Source organism: Myxocyprinus asiaticus, chromosome 16 (genome assembly GCF_019703515.2).
Source record: "Myxocyprinus asiaticus isolate MX2 ecotype Aquarium Trade chromosome 16, UBuf_Myxa_2, whole genome shotgun sequence".
NCBI classification, from domain to species: Eukaryota; Metazoa; Chordata; class Actinopteri; order Cypriniformes; family Catostomidae; genus Myxocyprinus; species Myxocyprinus asiaticus.
The window spans coordinates 1,239,335-1,256,805 of record NC_059359.1 but is presented as its reverse complement, the minus strand read 5'-3'; the positions used below and the strand labels follow the sequence as shown (position 1 = coordinate 1,256,805).

General features: G+C 38.2%; 1 protein-coding gene across 1 annotated transcript in view; it reads left to right on the top strand.

Moving 5' to 3' along the window:
- Nucleotides 1-578: 578 nt before the first annotated feature.
- LOC127453658 (D(2) dopamine receptor-like) overlaps nt 579-17,471 on the top strand; it is a 35,186-nt gene continuing 18,293 nt past the window's right edge. Inside the window, exons 1-4 of the mRNA XM_051720221.1 lie at nt 579-616; nt 8,060-8,436; nt 14,711-14,820; nt 15,272-15,408. Of these exons, the coding sequence (XP_051576181.1) occupies nt 8,083-8,436; nt 14,711-14,820; nt 15,272-15,408 (601 nt within the window). The 5' untranslated portion in view covers nt 579-616; nt 8,060-8,082. The remainder of the gene's footprint in view (nt 617-8,059; nt 8,437-14,710; nt 14,821-15,271; nt 15,409-17,471) is intronic.

The window sequence follows — 17,471 nt, the reverse complement described above, 5'->3', positions numbered from 1 at the left end:
CAAAATCTTTTTTACAGTGTGGTCTTTTCAGCAGGGTGATATAGATCATATAATAAATCGCAGTAGCAGCAATATTATGAAAAAGGCACCAGTGTTCAAGAGTTACATTTATTAATATCACAAATCGAAATAAACAATTCTTCCGACAATTGTCTGTACGCGGTTTCAGACGAACGTGACGCATCAATATAGAATGTGCGGTCACGTGTGCCTCATCCAATCAGAATTAACACTCGGAGACATTATATATATATATATATATATATATATATATATATATATATATATATATATATATATATATATATATATATATATTTTATATCTTAGTGTTTTTTGTCATTTAAAGTTTATCTTAGCTGCTTGGTCCCGCTTACAAGAATGAGTTATTATGGCAATCTCTTGAACTGCTTTATTTGATACAGTTATTTCCCCCAGAATTCAGTTAATAGCGATAATAAATGTTAAAGTGAAATAAATGCGATAATGAGTAGAAGGAGGAGCGACGGGAGGGATTACTGCATTATCTGTTCTGCATGCATCTGAAAGTCATCTTTGCTGTTCCATTGTAGGACTTGTGATAAGAGATGCGCGTGGAAGATCCAGCTAAATGACAGTAAGTGACTTTTCACATACAGTTTTACAGTATTTTACATAGATTAGGCTACACTTACTGTGTTATGCTTCATTTGATTGCTTCATGCATTGAGGATATTATTCATTTATTTATTGGGCATATAATATATGTAATATAACCTAATGCACTGTAAGTCACAAGGGCTATATCTGAGTAACTGTTTGAGTCAAAAGTCAAAATACAGAAATGCTTATTTTGCTTTCAAACATTCTATCAAACTAAAATATCCTTATAGATGTGAAGTATCTGTGAAATACACAAGTGGACACAATAAAGCCACACTGGCATATATAATGAAGGTAGATTTGAAGAGGCAAGATGTTTTGTGTTGTATTTTTAAATAGAATTTGAACATTTGATAGTTTCTCTAAACTGTTTAACACGCCAATCAGTTTCTTAGCAGTCATGCATTTTGTGATCTACATTGAAGTAATAAGATTAAGCACTTTACATTTACGTTTACATTTATTTATTTGGCAGACGAATCATCTTAAGGAGACAGTGGTATGAAAAGTGCCATATTACAAAGTTTCACTAGCATCAGAATAGCATTCAAAATGGAATAAAGTGCAACAAGATAATTATTTATTTATTTATTTTTTGTGACTGGTTAAGTGCTCATGAAAAGATGTGTTTTTAGCCATTTTTTGAAGACAGAAAGTGAGTCAGCTTCACGGATGGAGTTGGGAAGGTTGTTCCACCAACGTGGTACGATGAAGCTGAAAGTCCAGGAAAGTGTTTTGGTGCCTCTTTGTGTTGTTACAACAAGGCGCCGCTCATTAGCCGACCGCAGGCTTCTGGTGGGCGCGTAGCTCTGCAGAAATGATTTTAGGTATGCTGGAGCAGACCCAGTGACTGTTCTGTATGCCAGCATCACAGCCTTGAATTTGATATGTGCATCAACCGGCAGCCAGTGAAGATAGACAAGGAGTGGTGTAACATGTGCTCTCTTTGGTTCATTAAAGACCAGACGTGCTGCTGCATTCTGGATCATTTGCAGGGGTCTAATTGCACATGCAGGGAGGCCTGCAATGAGAGCATTACAGTAGTCCAGTCTAGAGATGACAAGTGACTTAAGAAGTTGTGTGGCATGTTCAGAGAGGAAGGGTCTTATCTTACTGATATTGTAGAGTCTACATGGTCATGCTGTCTTTGAGCTGTGATCTGTGAAATATAGTTTGTTATTGATTAGGATGAATCTCTGTTGCCTCCGCGTCTGAGACCATCAATCCACGCATGTTATCACATGGCTTGTTGAGCGCGTTATCGTGGAGACCTAACGCGTGTGGAGGCTTCACGCTATTCTCCGCAGCATCCATGCACAACTCACCACACGCCCCACTGAGAGCGAGAACCACATTATAGCGACCACGAGGAGGTTACCCCATGTGACTCTACCCTCCCTAGCAACCGGGCCAATTTGGTTGCTTAGGAGACTTGACTGGAGTCACTCAGCACGCTCTGTGATCGTGAACTCCAGGGGTGGTAGTCAGCGTCTTTACTCTTTGAGCTACCCAGGCCCCTTATAAGTAAACATAATTTATGATTGTTTGTTGGCTATCTTTACAATGTGTCATCATGTATCAATACTAAAGTAGAAAACCTTGTCATAAAAATTTGGTTATTTGAGTCAATTTAACAGGTAAGTAAAATAAGTAAATTTTACTTCACTTTTAGAAGCTGGTGTTCTCAGCATGCACTGGGCTTGAATAATTAGTTTGCAAGTTGATTAAAACCATTTTTATTGTTGATTATGTTTGGTAACTTCTTGTTTGTGAAGTCTGAAGTTAATTTTCTACTTAAAATTAACTGTTAATGATAGAAAAAAATTCAACACACTCTCACTGAGAAATCGTACAGATTCGTACGAGTTGGCTAAATCGAATGAAATCATACTGTATGCGCTGGATCGTACAGATTTGTACGACTTTTGCAAAAGTCAATCAGGTGACTCTCCCTCGTCTCCTTCTAAAACGCAACATTACTTTGTTCCATCGTACAAAGCGTACTCTTTACGCTTCAATTCATCCTTACAGACTCTTTAAAAAGGCATAAAATTAGTAAGCATGCACACAACATCTGACATGTGGAACTTTCGCTTCCTTCCGCATTACACATTCGGGTATTTGCACGTCTAGAATTTATACGAATTAATACGAACTTACTAGTACAATTTAATATGATTTAAGGTGCGGTCACACTAGGCTTTGAGCACGCACATTTTTTTCAGACAACGCAACGGACCAGGATATGATGTCACGCCGGAGAGCATCTGGTTTTAGAAAATAACACTTCATAGATAACAAAAAAATACTATAATAAAAAAGTTACAAATATACTCTTTCCAGCTACAACAAACAGCTTTGAAATATCATTTGAACTGAGCATTCGTTTCAAAGTTTCTTGTGACTTTTCAATCTTCTATTGGTCACGTGTCCTCTCATCATGCAGATTCGCAGTTCAGAGTTCACCAAATGTAAACTTTGGTATGCAGCGTTGTACGAAATGTCTTCGCATGAGCTTGCGTTTCCAGTCTCCTGCATTCGTATGCATTTGAATGGAAGTGTAGTGTGAGCATGCAAATATTTTCCGTACAACGCAACAGACGCAGGAGGACTTCTGGTGTTAGTAAATAATACATCACAAATAACAAATAATATACAAATATATTGTCTACTCACTTTCCCGCAATAATAAAACATGCAGCTTTAAAATATGTATTCTTTGTATTGAGCCAAGAGGTCTTCTTTTGGTCACATGTCCTCTCGACGTACAAATTCACAGTTTAGAGTTCACCAAGCTTGAACTTTGGTGCGCCGTGTCGTACGAAATTCCTTTGCATGAGGTTGCGTTCCGGTCTCCCACGTTCGAATGTGAGTGAATAGTGAGAAGTGTAGTGTGACCGCCCCTTTAGCCAACTCGTATATTTTATATATATATATATATATATATATACAGTGCCGGTTCTTGCTTGTATGGTGCCCTGTGGGAAACCCTCTTCAACACGCCCCCAAAGTTGTTGCCCGGGGGTGGGGGGGGGGATTTGGGGGGGTGGTCTGTGTGGGTGCCTCGTGCCGCCCCCCCGCAAGATGCCACCCTGGGCAACTGCACATGTCGCCCATGCCTAAATCTGCTACTGTATACTGCTTCTGCTTTTAAGTCTATGAGATTGAGTGCAACTGTAACAAGTCATTAAAATGATCTCTTGGACATTTTTAGGAGATAGAGGTGATTTTTAGATTATGAGGCAATTATTTGATTACAGAATCAAATTGCACGAGCTATTATAACACTATTAACAAATTCTGGAGTGTGTACGTTCATTAGCAAATGCTTAATTATCACATATAGTCTATAATTAACTCATCAGTAATCAGTGATTGAAAGTCTGTAACAAGAGATGATTCATCAGTGCATAGATTATATACAGATGCAGAAATCATCATCAATGTGTATCGTCTTGACTAAATCCTGATTAACAGATGGAATGATTAAAATAACCTCAGATTTGCTTTGGAAACTGTGCAGAGCTGCGTTTCCTTTCATCAGGGTTGCATTGTCCACTTCAGCTCTGTGCAGCTGCAGCCTCGTTTGCATAATTCGTTTAAATGTGTTGCTGCCCTCAGAAACGTTGCGATGATTGTGTCTGTTAACAGGACAAGATTAAAATGGAATTCGCCTGAACACTGCACACTTTAGTGTTCCTCTATGGACTTTTGACTATACAAGTTATATGAACATTTCATTCACAGGATCGCATATTATGCATATTTGAACATTTTATAAACTCTGCTCATGGGCTCTCCCATACAATTTGAGAAACCTGTCAAAGACCATTTTTAACAGCCTGATCTCAAGAAAGTTAAGTGAATGGCATACATTTTTGCAAAATGATATTACGCGGGCATCTCGACAGGTGAAATGTCCACTGTGTGGCGCTAAAAGCGAGTTAAATGTTCTCCCGAACAGATGCGGTTTTGAGGTAAATGCATCACAAGTGCAACGCTCTATCAGTTGAGCTACCGCACAATTTGATCACACTTTAACAAGCTTGTAAACGTAGTTGATTATGTAATGCGACTGTTCAAACAAGTCGTGCACTATAGTAAAAGTGTTCAGATGTCATAAGATTGCATTGCGTGAGGAACAGGGTGAAAAGTGAGTGTTTATGAACTGATAATCTGCCGTTTCACATATTAAAAAAAGGATTTTTGCTGCTTGTTCAATTTACTAAAATGAACTAAAGCAACACAACTCTAGAACAGTTTATCACAACTTGATTTCACTGCTTTCTATCCAGTTAAATTTGTTAAATGGTTGTTTACTTAATCTATTTGAGTTGGGACTACATGAATACTATTTGTGTAACTGGGCAGGCTTCGTTGAGCAAATGCTGTGATAACCAGAACATAGTTACTAAACTACACTCTGTAATGCTTCAAACCAGCCTGTATTTAGCATGCTAACATTCACTTTCACTAGTTAGTACATAATGAAAGAAAGGAGGTTTATTTGAGTTACAGTGATTTGTCTAATTTTGTTGGGTTTACTCAATTCAACTAGGTTCTTTCTACTCAATGTGTTTGAGTTGAGATTACTTAGTACTTTTATGTGAAGAAAACTCATTTCAAACATGTTGATCCACTGTCCACAATTAAATCAAGTTCAGCCAAAGAGCAATTTTTTTTGTGTACTCGTGATTTGTGTGAAAGTGATTGTTGTAGCGCCTCTAGTGTTCATTTCACCAGTAAACTGCAGCAATACGTACATTGAACCACACAAAAATCATTTTGCAAAAATATAGTAACGTGATTCTATGAGACCCGGTTTATTTTTTACTATGATCTGTTCAGTGTTCCATATAAAGATCTGACTCTACATGCATGTAGGCAGCAACACAGGAAAATGCTCACAATATTACACATGGTCGATGCAACAGGTTTACTTTAGTGCTAAAGTGCATTACTGCGTGCATTAATGAGTTAACGATTTGACATGCCACTCTCAAGTCATCATTAAAACGTCATTAGCACAGACACGAATGTCTTTCTCCTCCCCAGTGCGTTTTAAATGCAGTTGTTAATGTGTCGACGCTTCGTTGGAACGGAACAATGGAACGTAGCAGAGTCTTGCAAATTGCTTTTCCTGTTTATAAACTGTGTGAAAAATTAGTTTAATGGTTTGGGCTTTATATATATATATATTTAGCCAACATCTTGTCTTTTGTTTTTGTTTTGTTTTTGTTTGGACAGAAAACACATCCTGTAAAAAACAAGATGTAAGCTATGCATATATTATTATTATTATTATTTTTAAATTAGCCCACATCTTGTTTTTTACTGTGCATTTTCTGTCCAGAAATATCAAACAATATATAGTCTGCATATGAATGCAACTAACGTTGAAAACTCATTACATTGATGTTTTTATTAAACAGAAAGTCTTTAGAGTACTGCAAGATGAACAATGCAAGAAAAAGCTTATCATATGCAAAGGCATTTCCAAGGCAGTCATTACATTTATCCAATAGTTTCAAAAGACTCTCGAATAAAAAAAAAAAAACATATACATGCTCCAAAGTGTAGCTGTATTCATGCCGGTCTAGGAGTGTTAGCTTTGCCTTTCTCAGTGTAGTTTTAGCATTGCATTGTGTCCTTGAGCAAAGCACTCAGCGGCACCTCAGCGCAAGCAATTAGTGGCTACACTGGACGCCAATCTCACTGAAGTGCCTTCGAAATGGCAAGTTATGAGAAGCTGAATGCCTGAATATGCATTTGTGTTTTTGAATGTTTATGCTGGAAAAAAGATGTAAGGGTAATTACAATCAATCCTTGGCATTTTTGATGCTTTAATAGATATACTGTAAGTAAGGTCACATATTCTAAAAGAAAGTTGTTTATTTGCCAGTGATTTAATCACATACAATTTAGCTGTTCAATTAAAATACCAAAGGATTTGTAAGGACATACTTTTAAGCAGTTAGTTCAAAAACATATCATATTATACTGATTCAACTGTACAATTAACTAGATCTGTAAACATATTATCTCCACACTGCTCTGTCCAATCTATTCATAACGAAATGGATCAAATGGACCTTTAAAAAGATTTCTCTAATGGTTCATTGATAAGGTGTTGATGTGAAAAATCAGTGGTCACTCTGATTACACACTAATACTTATGGGTTACATAAGTACAAATAAGGTTGTCCAGGGTGTTAAAATGAGAAATCTAGTTTAAAACACATGTCAGATTCTCAGAAATGTTATCTTTGCACCCAATTTGGCTTCATACATTTTTTTAAAACCTTTATAGCATTTAAACTTTAAAATTGTCACGTGGCGTAACCATCAAGTAAAAAGTATTATAATACTTTATTTGCAGCTTGAATACATGAGAGCATAAACAACGTTTTCAAACACATTTTTCAAGGTAAAGAAATATATTTTTTATAAATATTATGAATTTTTGAGTCATCAAGAAGTTTTCTCAGGGTTACTCCGCATGACTTGAATAAAATGTGTCTTTTCATAAAAATGTCAAAATAAATATCAGATGTTTTTTACAATTTCACGCTCAGTCTTGAGGGTCTAAAGGTGTCCGCTCTGTTTTATGGTTTTTATTGTCAACATAAACCTACATGTTGGTTTCACCCAATGACTTTGATTTGGTGGACAAAAGCGTTTTTAAATCATTTAAAACACAATAATTTCACTGCTTATTTTTTTATTTTTTTAACAAATAACAATAGGGGTCTGGGTATCTCAGCGAGTATTGACGCTGACTACCACACCTGGAGTCACGAGTTCAAATCCAGGGCGTGCTGAGTGACTCCAGCCAGGTCTCCTAAGCAACCAAATTGGCCCGGTTGCTAGGTAGGGTAGAGTCACATGGGGTAACCTCCTCGTGGTCATTATAATGTGGTTCTCGCTCTCGGTGGGGCACGTGGTGAATTGTGCGTGGATGCTGCGGAGAATAGCGTGAAGCCTCCACACGTGGTAACGCGCTCAACAAGTCACGTGATAAGATGCACGGATTGACGTCTCCAACGCAGAGGCAACTGAGATTCGTCCTCCGCCACCCGGGTTGAGGCGAGTCACTACGCCACCACGAGGGCTTAGAGCACATTGGGAATTGGCCATTCCAAACTGGGGAGAAATCAAAAAGAAAAACAAGAAATAACAATAAAATCAATAAACCATTGGTTTTCATATTGGCTTTTTCACGTTTATAACCGATATGCCGATATAATGCATTATACTCAAAGCTATAACTATGAATAGGTAAGTATTATGATGTATTATAATTGTGGTTACAATTATTTGTGAGAAGTTATAACATATTATAAGGTGTATTGTGATACTTTACTAATGCATTATAAATATGGGCTTCATAGAAAGTGTTTTAACTGTGTCTTTTCAGGTCTGTGTGCTCGGAGTAGCTTCATGATGCCTCTTCTCAATGTGACGGAAGACACCGGCCCCAGCACGAACCCGACCCCTTATTCGTCATCATCTCTGTCCTTCATCACGTACTCCGCCCTCCCATCATCCCTGTCTCCGTTTCTTCCGCAGTCAAACTGCTCCGTGTCTCCTGCTCCCTCCTCTCAGCCGTATAACTTCTACGCTGTTTTGTTGGTGCTGCTGATCTTTTGCGTAGTGTTTGGTAACGTGCTGGTGTGCATGGCCGTGTCACGAGAGAAAGCTCTTCAGACCACCACCAATTACCTCATTGTATCTCTGGCTGTGTCAGACATGCTGTTGGCGACACTGGTGATGCCCTGGGGCGTTTACCTGGAGGTCAGTAGAGGTCGCTCTCCCAAAAACTTGAGACGCTGCATCAGAACGTCCATGACTTGAAGAGACTTTTACAAGGTGTTCTACAACATATATTACACGTAGTCATACCACAAACGAGAACTTTGAAGCTGTTTTTTAAAAAGTTGCTAAATAAGGACTATAATCGCTAATGCATCAAGCACATAAACTCATGTTCTTGCAGTAGTTGTAATCCTTTTGAGAAAATTGCTAGCAACTTACATTTTTAGAAACACAGCGGGTTTAAAATTCACATTTGGTGTCTGACTGTATCTATACTGTAGAACAAACGTGAAAGGCTCTTCAAGTAGGGTACAATTAGGGCTAAAGGCCCCCCTTAAGGAAAACATTTTCTGTTTGCAAAGTGTATCAAGATTGAAAAAAAAAACCATGACTTTTTATTGAATATTGATGGAGCGTTATAATAACAGACGGTTGTTTTGATGAAAATCTATTTACCTAACACTCAGGGTTATAGTGATATAGGGGCAATAGTTAAAGGACCACGTTTTTTTAACTTATGCAACTACTTTGGAGTCAGTAAGATGCTTTTTTGAGTAACAAATTAAGATAAAGTGTATTCAAAATAACCATTGTGATTTGATCAGTCAATGTGAGCACACTTAAAAACAATGAGACACCAATATGCTGATAACTCCCAAAAATCATTTTATTTTTTATTTATTTATTTTTTGGGGGGGGGGATTTTTCCCCTTTTTCTCCCAAATTTGGAATGCCCAATTCCCAATGCGCTCTAAGTCCTCGTGGTCGCATAGTGATTCGCCTCAGTCCGGGTGGCGGAGGACGAATCCCAGTTGCCTCCGCGTCTGAGACAGCCAACCCACGCATCTTATCACATGGCTTGTTGAGTGCGTCGCCACGGAGACATAGCGCGTGTGGAGGCTTCACACCATCCACCGCGGCAACCACGCTCAATTCACCACGCGCCCCACCGAGAACAAACCACATTATGGCGACCACGAGGAGGTTACCCCATGTGACTCTACCCTCCCTAGCAACCGGGCCAATTTGGTTGCTTACGAGACCTGGCTGAAGTCACTCAGCACGCCCTGGGATTCAAACTAGCGAACTCCAGGGGTGGTAGCCAGCGTATTTTACCACTGAGCTACCCAGGCCGCCCAAAACTCGTTTTTTTTTTTTTTTTTTGTCTCTTGCTTTATCTGACAAAGTAAGAGAACCGTGTTTACATGAGATATGACATAATTATGTTACTCTATGCTTTTGACGTCAAACCGTGAAGCCGGACATTAGATAAGCCAGTAAGAACACCGGTAAAGGTGTTTACATGCAACACAAAATCATCAAGTAATGGACAAAAATACATAGGTTTATTTCTTAAACCGTTTATGACCTTACTCCGATAACGGAAAGTCGTTTAATGCGTTTACATGACCACACATGCTGTCGGCTTATTAACCCTCCTGTTACGTTCAGAATATGCAAACACCTTGTGCATTGGCGGGTCAATTTTGATCCGGTGCAATTCAAGCTTATAAATCATTCATAACCCGATGGTTTTCATCTAAAACTATATTGTAAGTAAGTAAGTAAGTTAAATGTATTTCTAGAGCACACTCAAACACAGCAAAGCTGACTGAAGTGCTGAACAGAAAAATCTACAATACAGTAAAATAAAACAAATACATTAAAATACATACAATAAAGACAATCTCAATTGATACTGCAAAACGCTAGAGTATACAAGTGCGTTTTAAGCCTGTATTAAATCCCTAATATATGACGGGGCCTGGTCATTAAGAGCTTTAAAAACCAGGCCAGGATTGGGGTAATATGATCAAATTTTCCAGATGATGTCAAAAATCTGGCCGCAGCATTTTGAACCAATTGAAGACGGAAAAGAAAGGACTGAGGAAGACCATAAAGGGAATTACAGTAATCCAGTCGAGAGGTGATCAAGGCATGAATCACAGTCTCCAGGTCTTGAAAAGATAAAGCTGATTTCAATTTAGCAATCATTCGTAACTGATCATTTATCTGTCTGTCTAAGCCCAAGTCAGAATCTATAATGACACCAAGATTCCTTACATGTGAGTTAACATTGGGGAAGTGTTGGCCAAGCTTATTAGTAAGAGTGCTTCTAGAGTCGGCAGAACCAAAAAATAATCATTTCAGTCTTATCATTGTTTAGCTGGAGAAAGTTACTCAATAACCACTTTTTTATGTCTTCAATACAGTCCAAGAGAGGTTGAACAGAATCAGCGTAAAGATGAAGCAAGATATTATGTCTCTTAATAATATTTCCAAGAGGGAGCATATTCAAATTAAAAAGAATTGGCCCCAGAATGGATCCCTGTGGGACCCCACAGAGAACAGGAGCTACAGATGAAGAGAAACTATCCATAGTGACAGAAAACACCCTATCTGTGAGATAAGATTTAAATCACTGTAGTGCTGTGCTCTTTATACCAATCTCGTGAGGAGAATATTATGATCCACTGTATCAAAAGCAGCAGTAAAGGTCAACCATTGACAGAATATCATTAAACACTTTCAGCAAAGCGGATTCTGTGCTATGATAGGCTGTAAAACCTGATTGTAGAGGTTCAAAAATGTCTGTTAGAATGGAAGTAATTCCTCATATCACTAACCACATCGCTAAGATCAGAGAGAGAGACATGCTGAAACCAGTAGAACCAGTAACTGAATTAAATACAATATCCGATGGAGTATTGGTGAAAGACGAGCGAATGGTATTGATTTTCTCTTGGAAAAAAAAGTTATGAATTTGTCACAGATCGCCCTAGAGGGAGCGACATTATAATGACAGCTTGGATTTATTGCCAAATTTATAGTTGAAAATAAAATCTTAGGTCTTTTAGAATGTGTATTAATAAACTTTGAAGGGTAATTTGTTCTTGCCAACTTGGACGCGTTCTGAAAGATCCTCAATTAATGATTAAAATAACCTCAGATTTGCTTTGGAAACTGTGCAGAGCTGCGTTTCCTTTCATCAGGGTCGCATTGTCCACTTCAGATCTGTGCAGCTGCAGCCTCGTTTGCATAATTCGTTTAAATGTGTTGCCGCCCTCAGAAACGTTGTGATGATTGTCTCAACTAAGTCATTAATAGGTTCTTAACTATTCATACATGTAAAAAGATTGATATTTTTGGCATGTTAACTGACAAATATAAAAGTTATTAATTAATATGCCATTTATTTAGAAATTATTAAATGTAGAAATTCTTTGACATTTCAAAATATACATTAACTACAGCTAAACCAGTGTGATACATGTGAAGACATCTTTTTTATCAACAGTTCTGTGAAATTTTATCTAAGTAGAACATAATATACAATTTATATGAACATCTAATGTGAGAATTACTAGTAATTTAAATGAATTTCCTGTTACTCATAACTGCTCAATACAACTCGGTTGTCAAAAGTTATGAAAGCAACATATTCATTTTCAACTAAACTTCATCAAAACAACTGTACAACATTAATACTTCTTTACTGTGTTTTTATGCTAAATATACTCTATTTACTCTCATGAAGTGTTGAATGTTGATGTGTGAGTTTGCTGTAAGCTGGTTCTGCATCAGATGACTGCAGAGTAAAAATATGAACAACTTCCTCTTTCAAGCCCTATTTAGATTAATGTGTGCATGAACTTTTGACCTCATCACACCCCCTTTAGACAGTAATACCTTTGATTTAGTTCATTTGTTATGTTTGTTACATCTTCAATGTCTGTTTTGTACAGGAATATGTGTGTGTGTGTGTGTGTGTGTGTATGTGACTGTATGTGTTTGTGTGTGTGTGTGTGTCTGTATGTGTTTGTGTGTGTGACTGTATGTGTTTGTGTGTATGTGTGTGTGTATGTGACTGTATGTGTTTGTGTGTGTGTGTGTGTGTGTGTGTGTATGTGTTTGTATGTGTTTATGTGTGTGTGTGTGTTTGTGTGTGTCTGTATGTGTTTGTGTGTGTGAGTGTCTGTATGTGTTTGTGTGTGTGTTTGTGCATGTCTGTATGTGTTTGTGTGTGTGAGTGTCTGTATGTGTTTGTGTGTGTGTTTGTGTGTGTCTGTATGTGTTTGTGTGTGTGTGTGTGCGTATGTGTGTGTGTTTGTCTGTGTTTGTGTGTGTGTGTGACTGTATGTGTTTGTGTGTGTGTGTGTGTGTGTGTCTGTGTCTGTATGTGTTTGTGTGTGACTATGTGTTTGTGTGTGTGTGTGTGTGTCTGTGTCTGTATGTGTTTGTGTGTGTGTTTGTGCGTGTCTGTATGTGTTTGTGTGTGTGTGTGCGTGTGTGTGTGTGTGTTTGTCTGTGTTTGTGTGTGTGTGTCTGTATGTGTTTGTGTGTGTGTGTGTGTATGTGACTGTATGTGTTTGTGTGTGTGTGTGACTTTATGTGTTTTTGTGTGTGTGTGTGTGTGTGTGTGTGTGACTGTATGTGTTTGTGTGTGTGTGTGTGTGTGTGTGTGTCTGTATGTGTTTGTGTGTGTGTGTGTGTGTGTGTGTCTGTATGTGTTTGTGTGTGTGTGTATGTGACTGTGTGTTTGTGTGTGTGTGTGACTTTATGTGTTTTTGTGTGTGTGTGTGTGTGTGTGACTGTATGTGTTTGTGTGTGTGTGACTGTATGTGTTTGTGTGTGTGTGTGTGTCTGTATGTGTTTGTGTGTGTGTGACTGTATGTGTTTGTGTGTGTGTGTGAGTCTGTATGTGTTTGTGTGTGTGTGTTTGTGCGTGTGTGTGTCTGTATGTGTTTGTGTGTGTGTGCGCGTGTGTGTGTGTGTCTGTATGTGTTTGTGTGTGTGTGTGACTGTATGTGTTTGTGTGTGTGTGTGTTTGTGTCTGCATGTGTTTGTGTGTGTGTGTGTGTGTGTGTGACTGTATGTGTTTGTGTGTGTGTGTGTGTCTGTATGTGTGTGTGTGTGTGTGTGACTGTATGTGTTTGTGTGTGTGTGACTGTATGTGTTTGTGTGTGTGTGTGTGTGTCTGTGTGTGTGTCTTTATGTGTTTGTTTGTGTATGTGTGTGTGTCTGTATGTGTTTGTTTGTGTGTGTGTGTGTGTGTGTGTGTCTGTATGTGTGTCTGTATGTGTTTGTTTGTGTGTGTGTATGTGTGTGTGTGTGTGTCTGTGTGTGTGTCTTTATGTGTTTGTTTGTGTATGTGTGTGTGTCTGTATGTGTTTGTTTGTGTGTGTGTGTGTGTGTGTGTGTCTGTATGTGTGTCTGTATGTGTTTGTTTGTGTGTGTGTATGTGTATGTGTGTGTGTCTGTATGTGTTTGTTTGTGTGTGTGTGTGTGTGTGTGTGTGTCTGTATGTGTGTCTGTATGTGTTTGTTTGTGTGTGTGTATGTGTGTGTGCAGTCCCAGTGAGAGACAAAAGAGTGTGTGAGATGTAAGAAATGTAAGTTTCATAGATTTGAATTCATAGATGTACAATATATATATATATGGTTATATCTCTTAAATAATTTTAATTAAAACAGTTCGTGGAAAGGAGGATACTGGGGCCGGCTTGACAAAACACGTAGACGTTTATTGTTTCACTTTTCAGTCGCACACAATAAGGCGTTATTCAGCTTCACTACACATAAACTCTGTTGGCTTTTCAGCTCAACACACAAACACAAACAGCTTCACGCATCTCTCTCTCCCGTCTGCCGCTATCTCTTCTCCTTTTGTACTACCGCCGCCCCTCGCTGGAACGTGAGACCGGTGTGGCACGCAGGTCAAAGTCATTCGCCACTTATCTTCCCGGTCTCGCTCTGCCCAGATGCCACTCAGCTCCGCCCTGCTCACCACAGTGTACGTGATAGTCTTGACAAAGTCCCAAAGTTTGCTTCCCGTACTAAAAACTATGTGGTATTTAAAAATTATTATCTACCATCTCCAAACATTTAGTACCGCTGTATCCTACTGTTAACCACATGCCTTATTTTACTGATAAATCGAAAACCACAATTCAGAATTGCTTTGGGAACACATGTTTCAAAAATGCCAATTATTTTCTGGGATTTCAAGACTACAAACTAAACCACTATATTCTGTGTTAAGCAACAGCACATTTGATTGTTGTCTTATGGTTGTAAGACCGGATATACTGATATAGTTCCAGCCTTTGTGATGTTCGTCTCGATAATTATAGAATCAACTAAACATCAGGCCATCTCTTCCTGTATGAGTGGCGATTCTTGGCTAGAATAAGCTGCAAAGAGAACCAGATTTATGCTGATAGTCAAACGTTTAATTGGTGTGTTTCTGTCAGGTTGTGGGTGAATGGAGGTTCAGTCGAATCCATTGTGACATCCTGCTCACCCTCGATGTGATGATGTGTACCGCCAGCATCCTCAACTTATGTGCCATCAGCATCGACAGGTGAGTTTTCTTTAAAATGATACCAAGCCTTTAGGTTTGGGGATTCCACTTAAAAACAGGAAATCTTTAAAAACACCTTCAGACCTTAAAGGGTTAAATTAGAAATGCAAAATAACCAGGATGATAACTGGATGCCACTCACATGCAATGTGATAAGGTCATCATGTGACAGCACACTTCTGTTTGAAATGTAGTAGTGGGCAAAAATAGTACTCTGTAGAGTGTTACTATAGTATATACTGCATTCAGTAAGTATTAATGTAGTATTTCATTCCGAACATAGCCTGTGACTCTCCTTGTGTGATCGGTTTTGTCATTAAATTTCACTGTAGCATAATCCAAAAAAAAATGTTTTTGTTTGCCCCCATAATTAAAAAGCGCTGTTGCATGTTACTGAAACACCAGCATGTGTTGCACATTCATTTAAATACACATGTGTGTTGACGAGCAGGTACACGGCTGTGGCGATGCCGTTACTATATTACACGCGATACAGCTCCAGGAGAAGAGTCGCGCTGATGATCGCTGTCGTCTGGTTCCTTTCGTTTGCCATTTCCTGTCCGCTGCTGTTTGGTCTCAACAACACAGGTACAAACACTCACCTAAACCTTTACCAAACAAATCAGGCTTAATTTAAAATAGCATACTAGCTTATTACTCCTACTGTTTCTGCCGTGTATCGATGGTCTGCTATTCCAAACGTAGCCCCGCTTTTTGAAAAAAGTGCATTGATAGAATTACTGTACTTTGTTTTCTTTTATTTTTGCATTCTCATGAAGACAGAATTAAATTCTGCTATAATGTCTTTCAAACCTGTATGCTGTTTATTCAACTATATGTCAAACAAAATATGTCGAGAAAATGTAAGAATCTTCACGCAGCTCTTTTCCATACAACAACAATTAATAGTGACTACATCCATCAACTCTAAAAGAACAAAAAACACCATAAGCGAACCATTAAATCACCATAGAAGTAGAATAAAAGTACATTAAAGGTAGTTCTGAAGCCATACAACAGCTTTGTGTGAAGAACAGACCCAAATTTAAGTTGTTATTCACTGATAATATCCACTACTGCTTTCAAATCTCCCACCAGCTTATTCGAACTGGCATGTTGCATTCAGTTACATGTGAGAACCAGTGTTGTTTTGTCGTGAGTGATGTCAAACCATCCGTGGTACTATATGTACCATTTTTTAATCAGAATGTGGACACAATTGAGACATACTTCTTATTATGTCACTGCATTTATAACTAGTTGTTCAGTTCAGTTTCATACACATTACGCAGATTGAATGAGAATTCATTTGAATTAATTTTTCAGGAGTAAATTTAATTGTAGACTGCAGTTGTCACCAGGGACTAGAAAAGGTTCAAGGAACCAAAACGAAAACCGAAAACGAACTAATAATTGTTTTGCAGAACGAAAGTCCCTTTTAGTTGTCCTGGAATGAAAATGTTATTTCTACAAGCTGGATTTGTTGCGCAAATTTTTCAGTGAAACCAAAGATTAAAGGGTTTATCACAGTAATTTTTCAGAATTACACACTTTCTTTTTACTTGAAAAAATTATGCCGAATCCAGGGCGTGCTGAGTGACTCCAGTCAGGTCTCCTAAGCAACCAAATTGGCCCGGTTGCTAGGGAGGGTAGAGTCACATGGGGTAACCTCCTCGTGGTCGCTATAATGTGGTTCTCGCTCTCGGTGGGGCGTGTGGTGAGTTGTGCGTGGATGCCGCAGAGAATAGCGTGAAGCCTCCACACACACTATGTCTCCGCGGTAACGCGCTCAACAAGCCACGTTATAAGATGCGTGGATTGACGGTCTCAGACGTGGAGGCAACTGAGATTCATCCTCCACCACCCGGATTGAGGCAAGTCACTACGCCACCACGAGGACTTGGAGCACATTGGGAATTGGGCATTCCAAATTGGGGAGAAAAAAAAAGAATCGTAAAATCAATATTTTCACCCAGCCCAGAAAAATATATGCCGACAAACAAGAGATATTTTGTGGTAGCTTTATACTCCATAATTCAGCACTGGTTATTAAAAGTCTAGCATGGAATAGATGCATCTTTTAGAGAAAAGAAGGGAAAAAAATAATTATGCTTCTCTCTTTTTCATTAAACATGATTCGCTTGTGCTTTGAGTCTGCATCATACATTTCTTTGCCACATTTCTTTATTAATTGATTTTTCGATGGTCGGTTGTACACTTGAAATATTTTAATCATTTTTTGGAAATATATTTAATATTAACCCTCCTATGGTATTCGGTCATTTTTGACAGAAATACATTTTCCTCATTTAATAAAAATGGTTTCCTTTATCTGAGCAGCACAAGACTTGGTGACTTTTTGCCATCTAAACATACACCAAAAAAAAAAAGAAAAAAAAAAAAATGGCCATAATTCGATAAGTCTTAGATAAGTTAATTTATGTTTCTTAATGTTTGTTTTTTTGGCATTATTATGCATTTACTAGAGCTATGCAATTTATATGTTTCAAATAAATTATTGTTAGAAAAATGCTTATTTTGTGTCTTTTTGTAACACCATGGTCAGGTTTGATTGCAAACATAATGATATTAACTGCAAAAACCAAATCAATTTTAAAATGCTAAACTTTGACAAATAATAGTTTGATAAT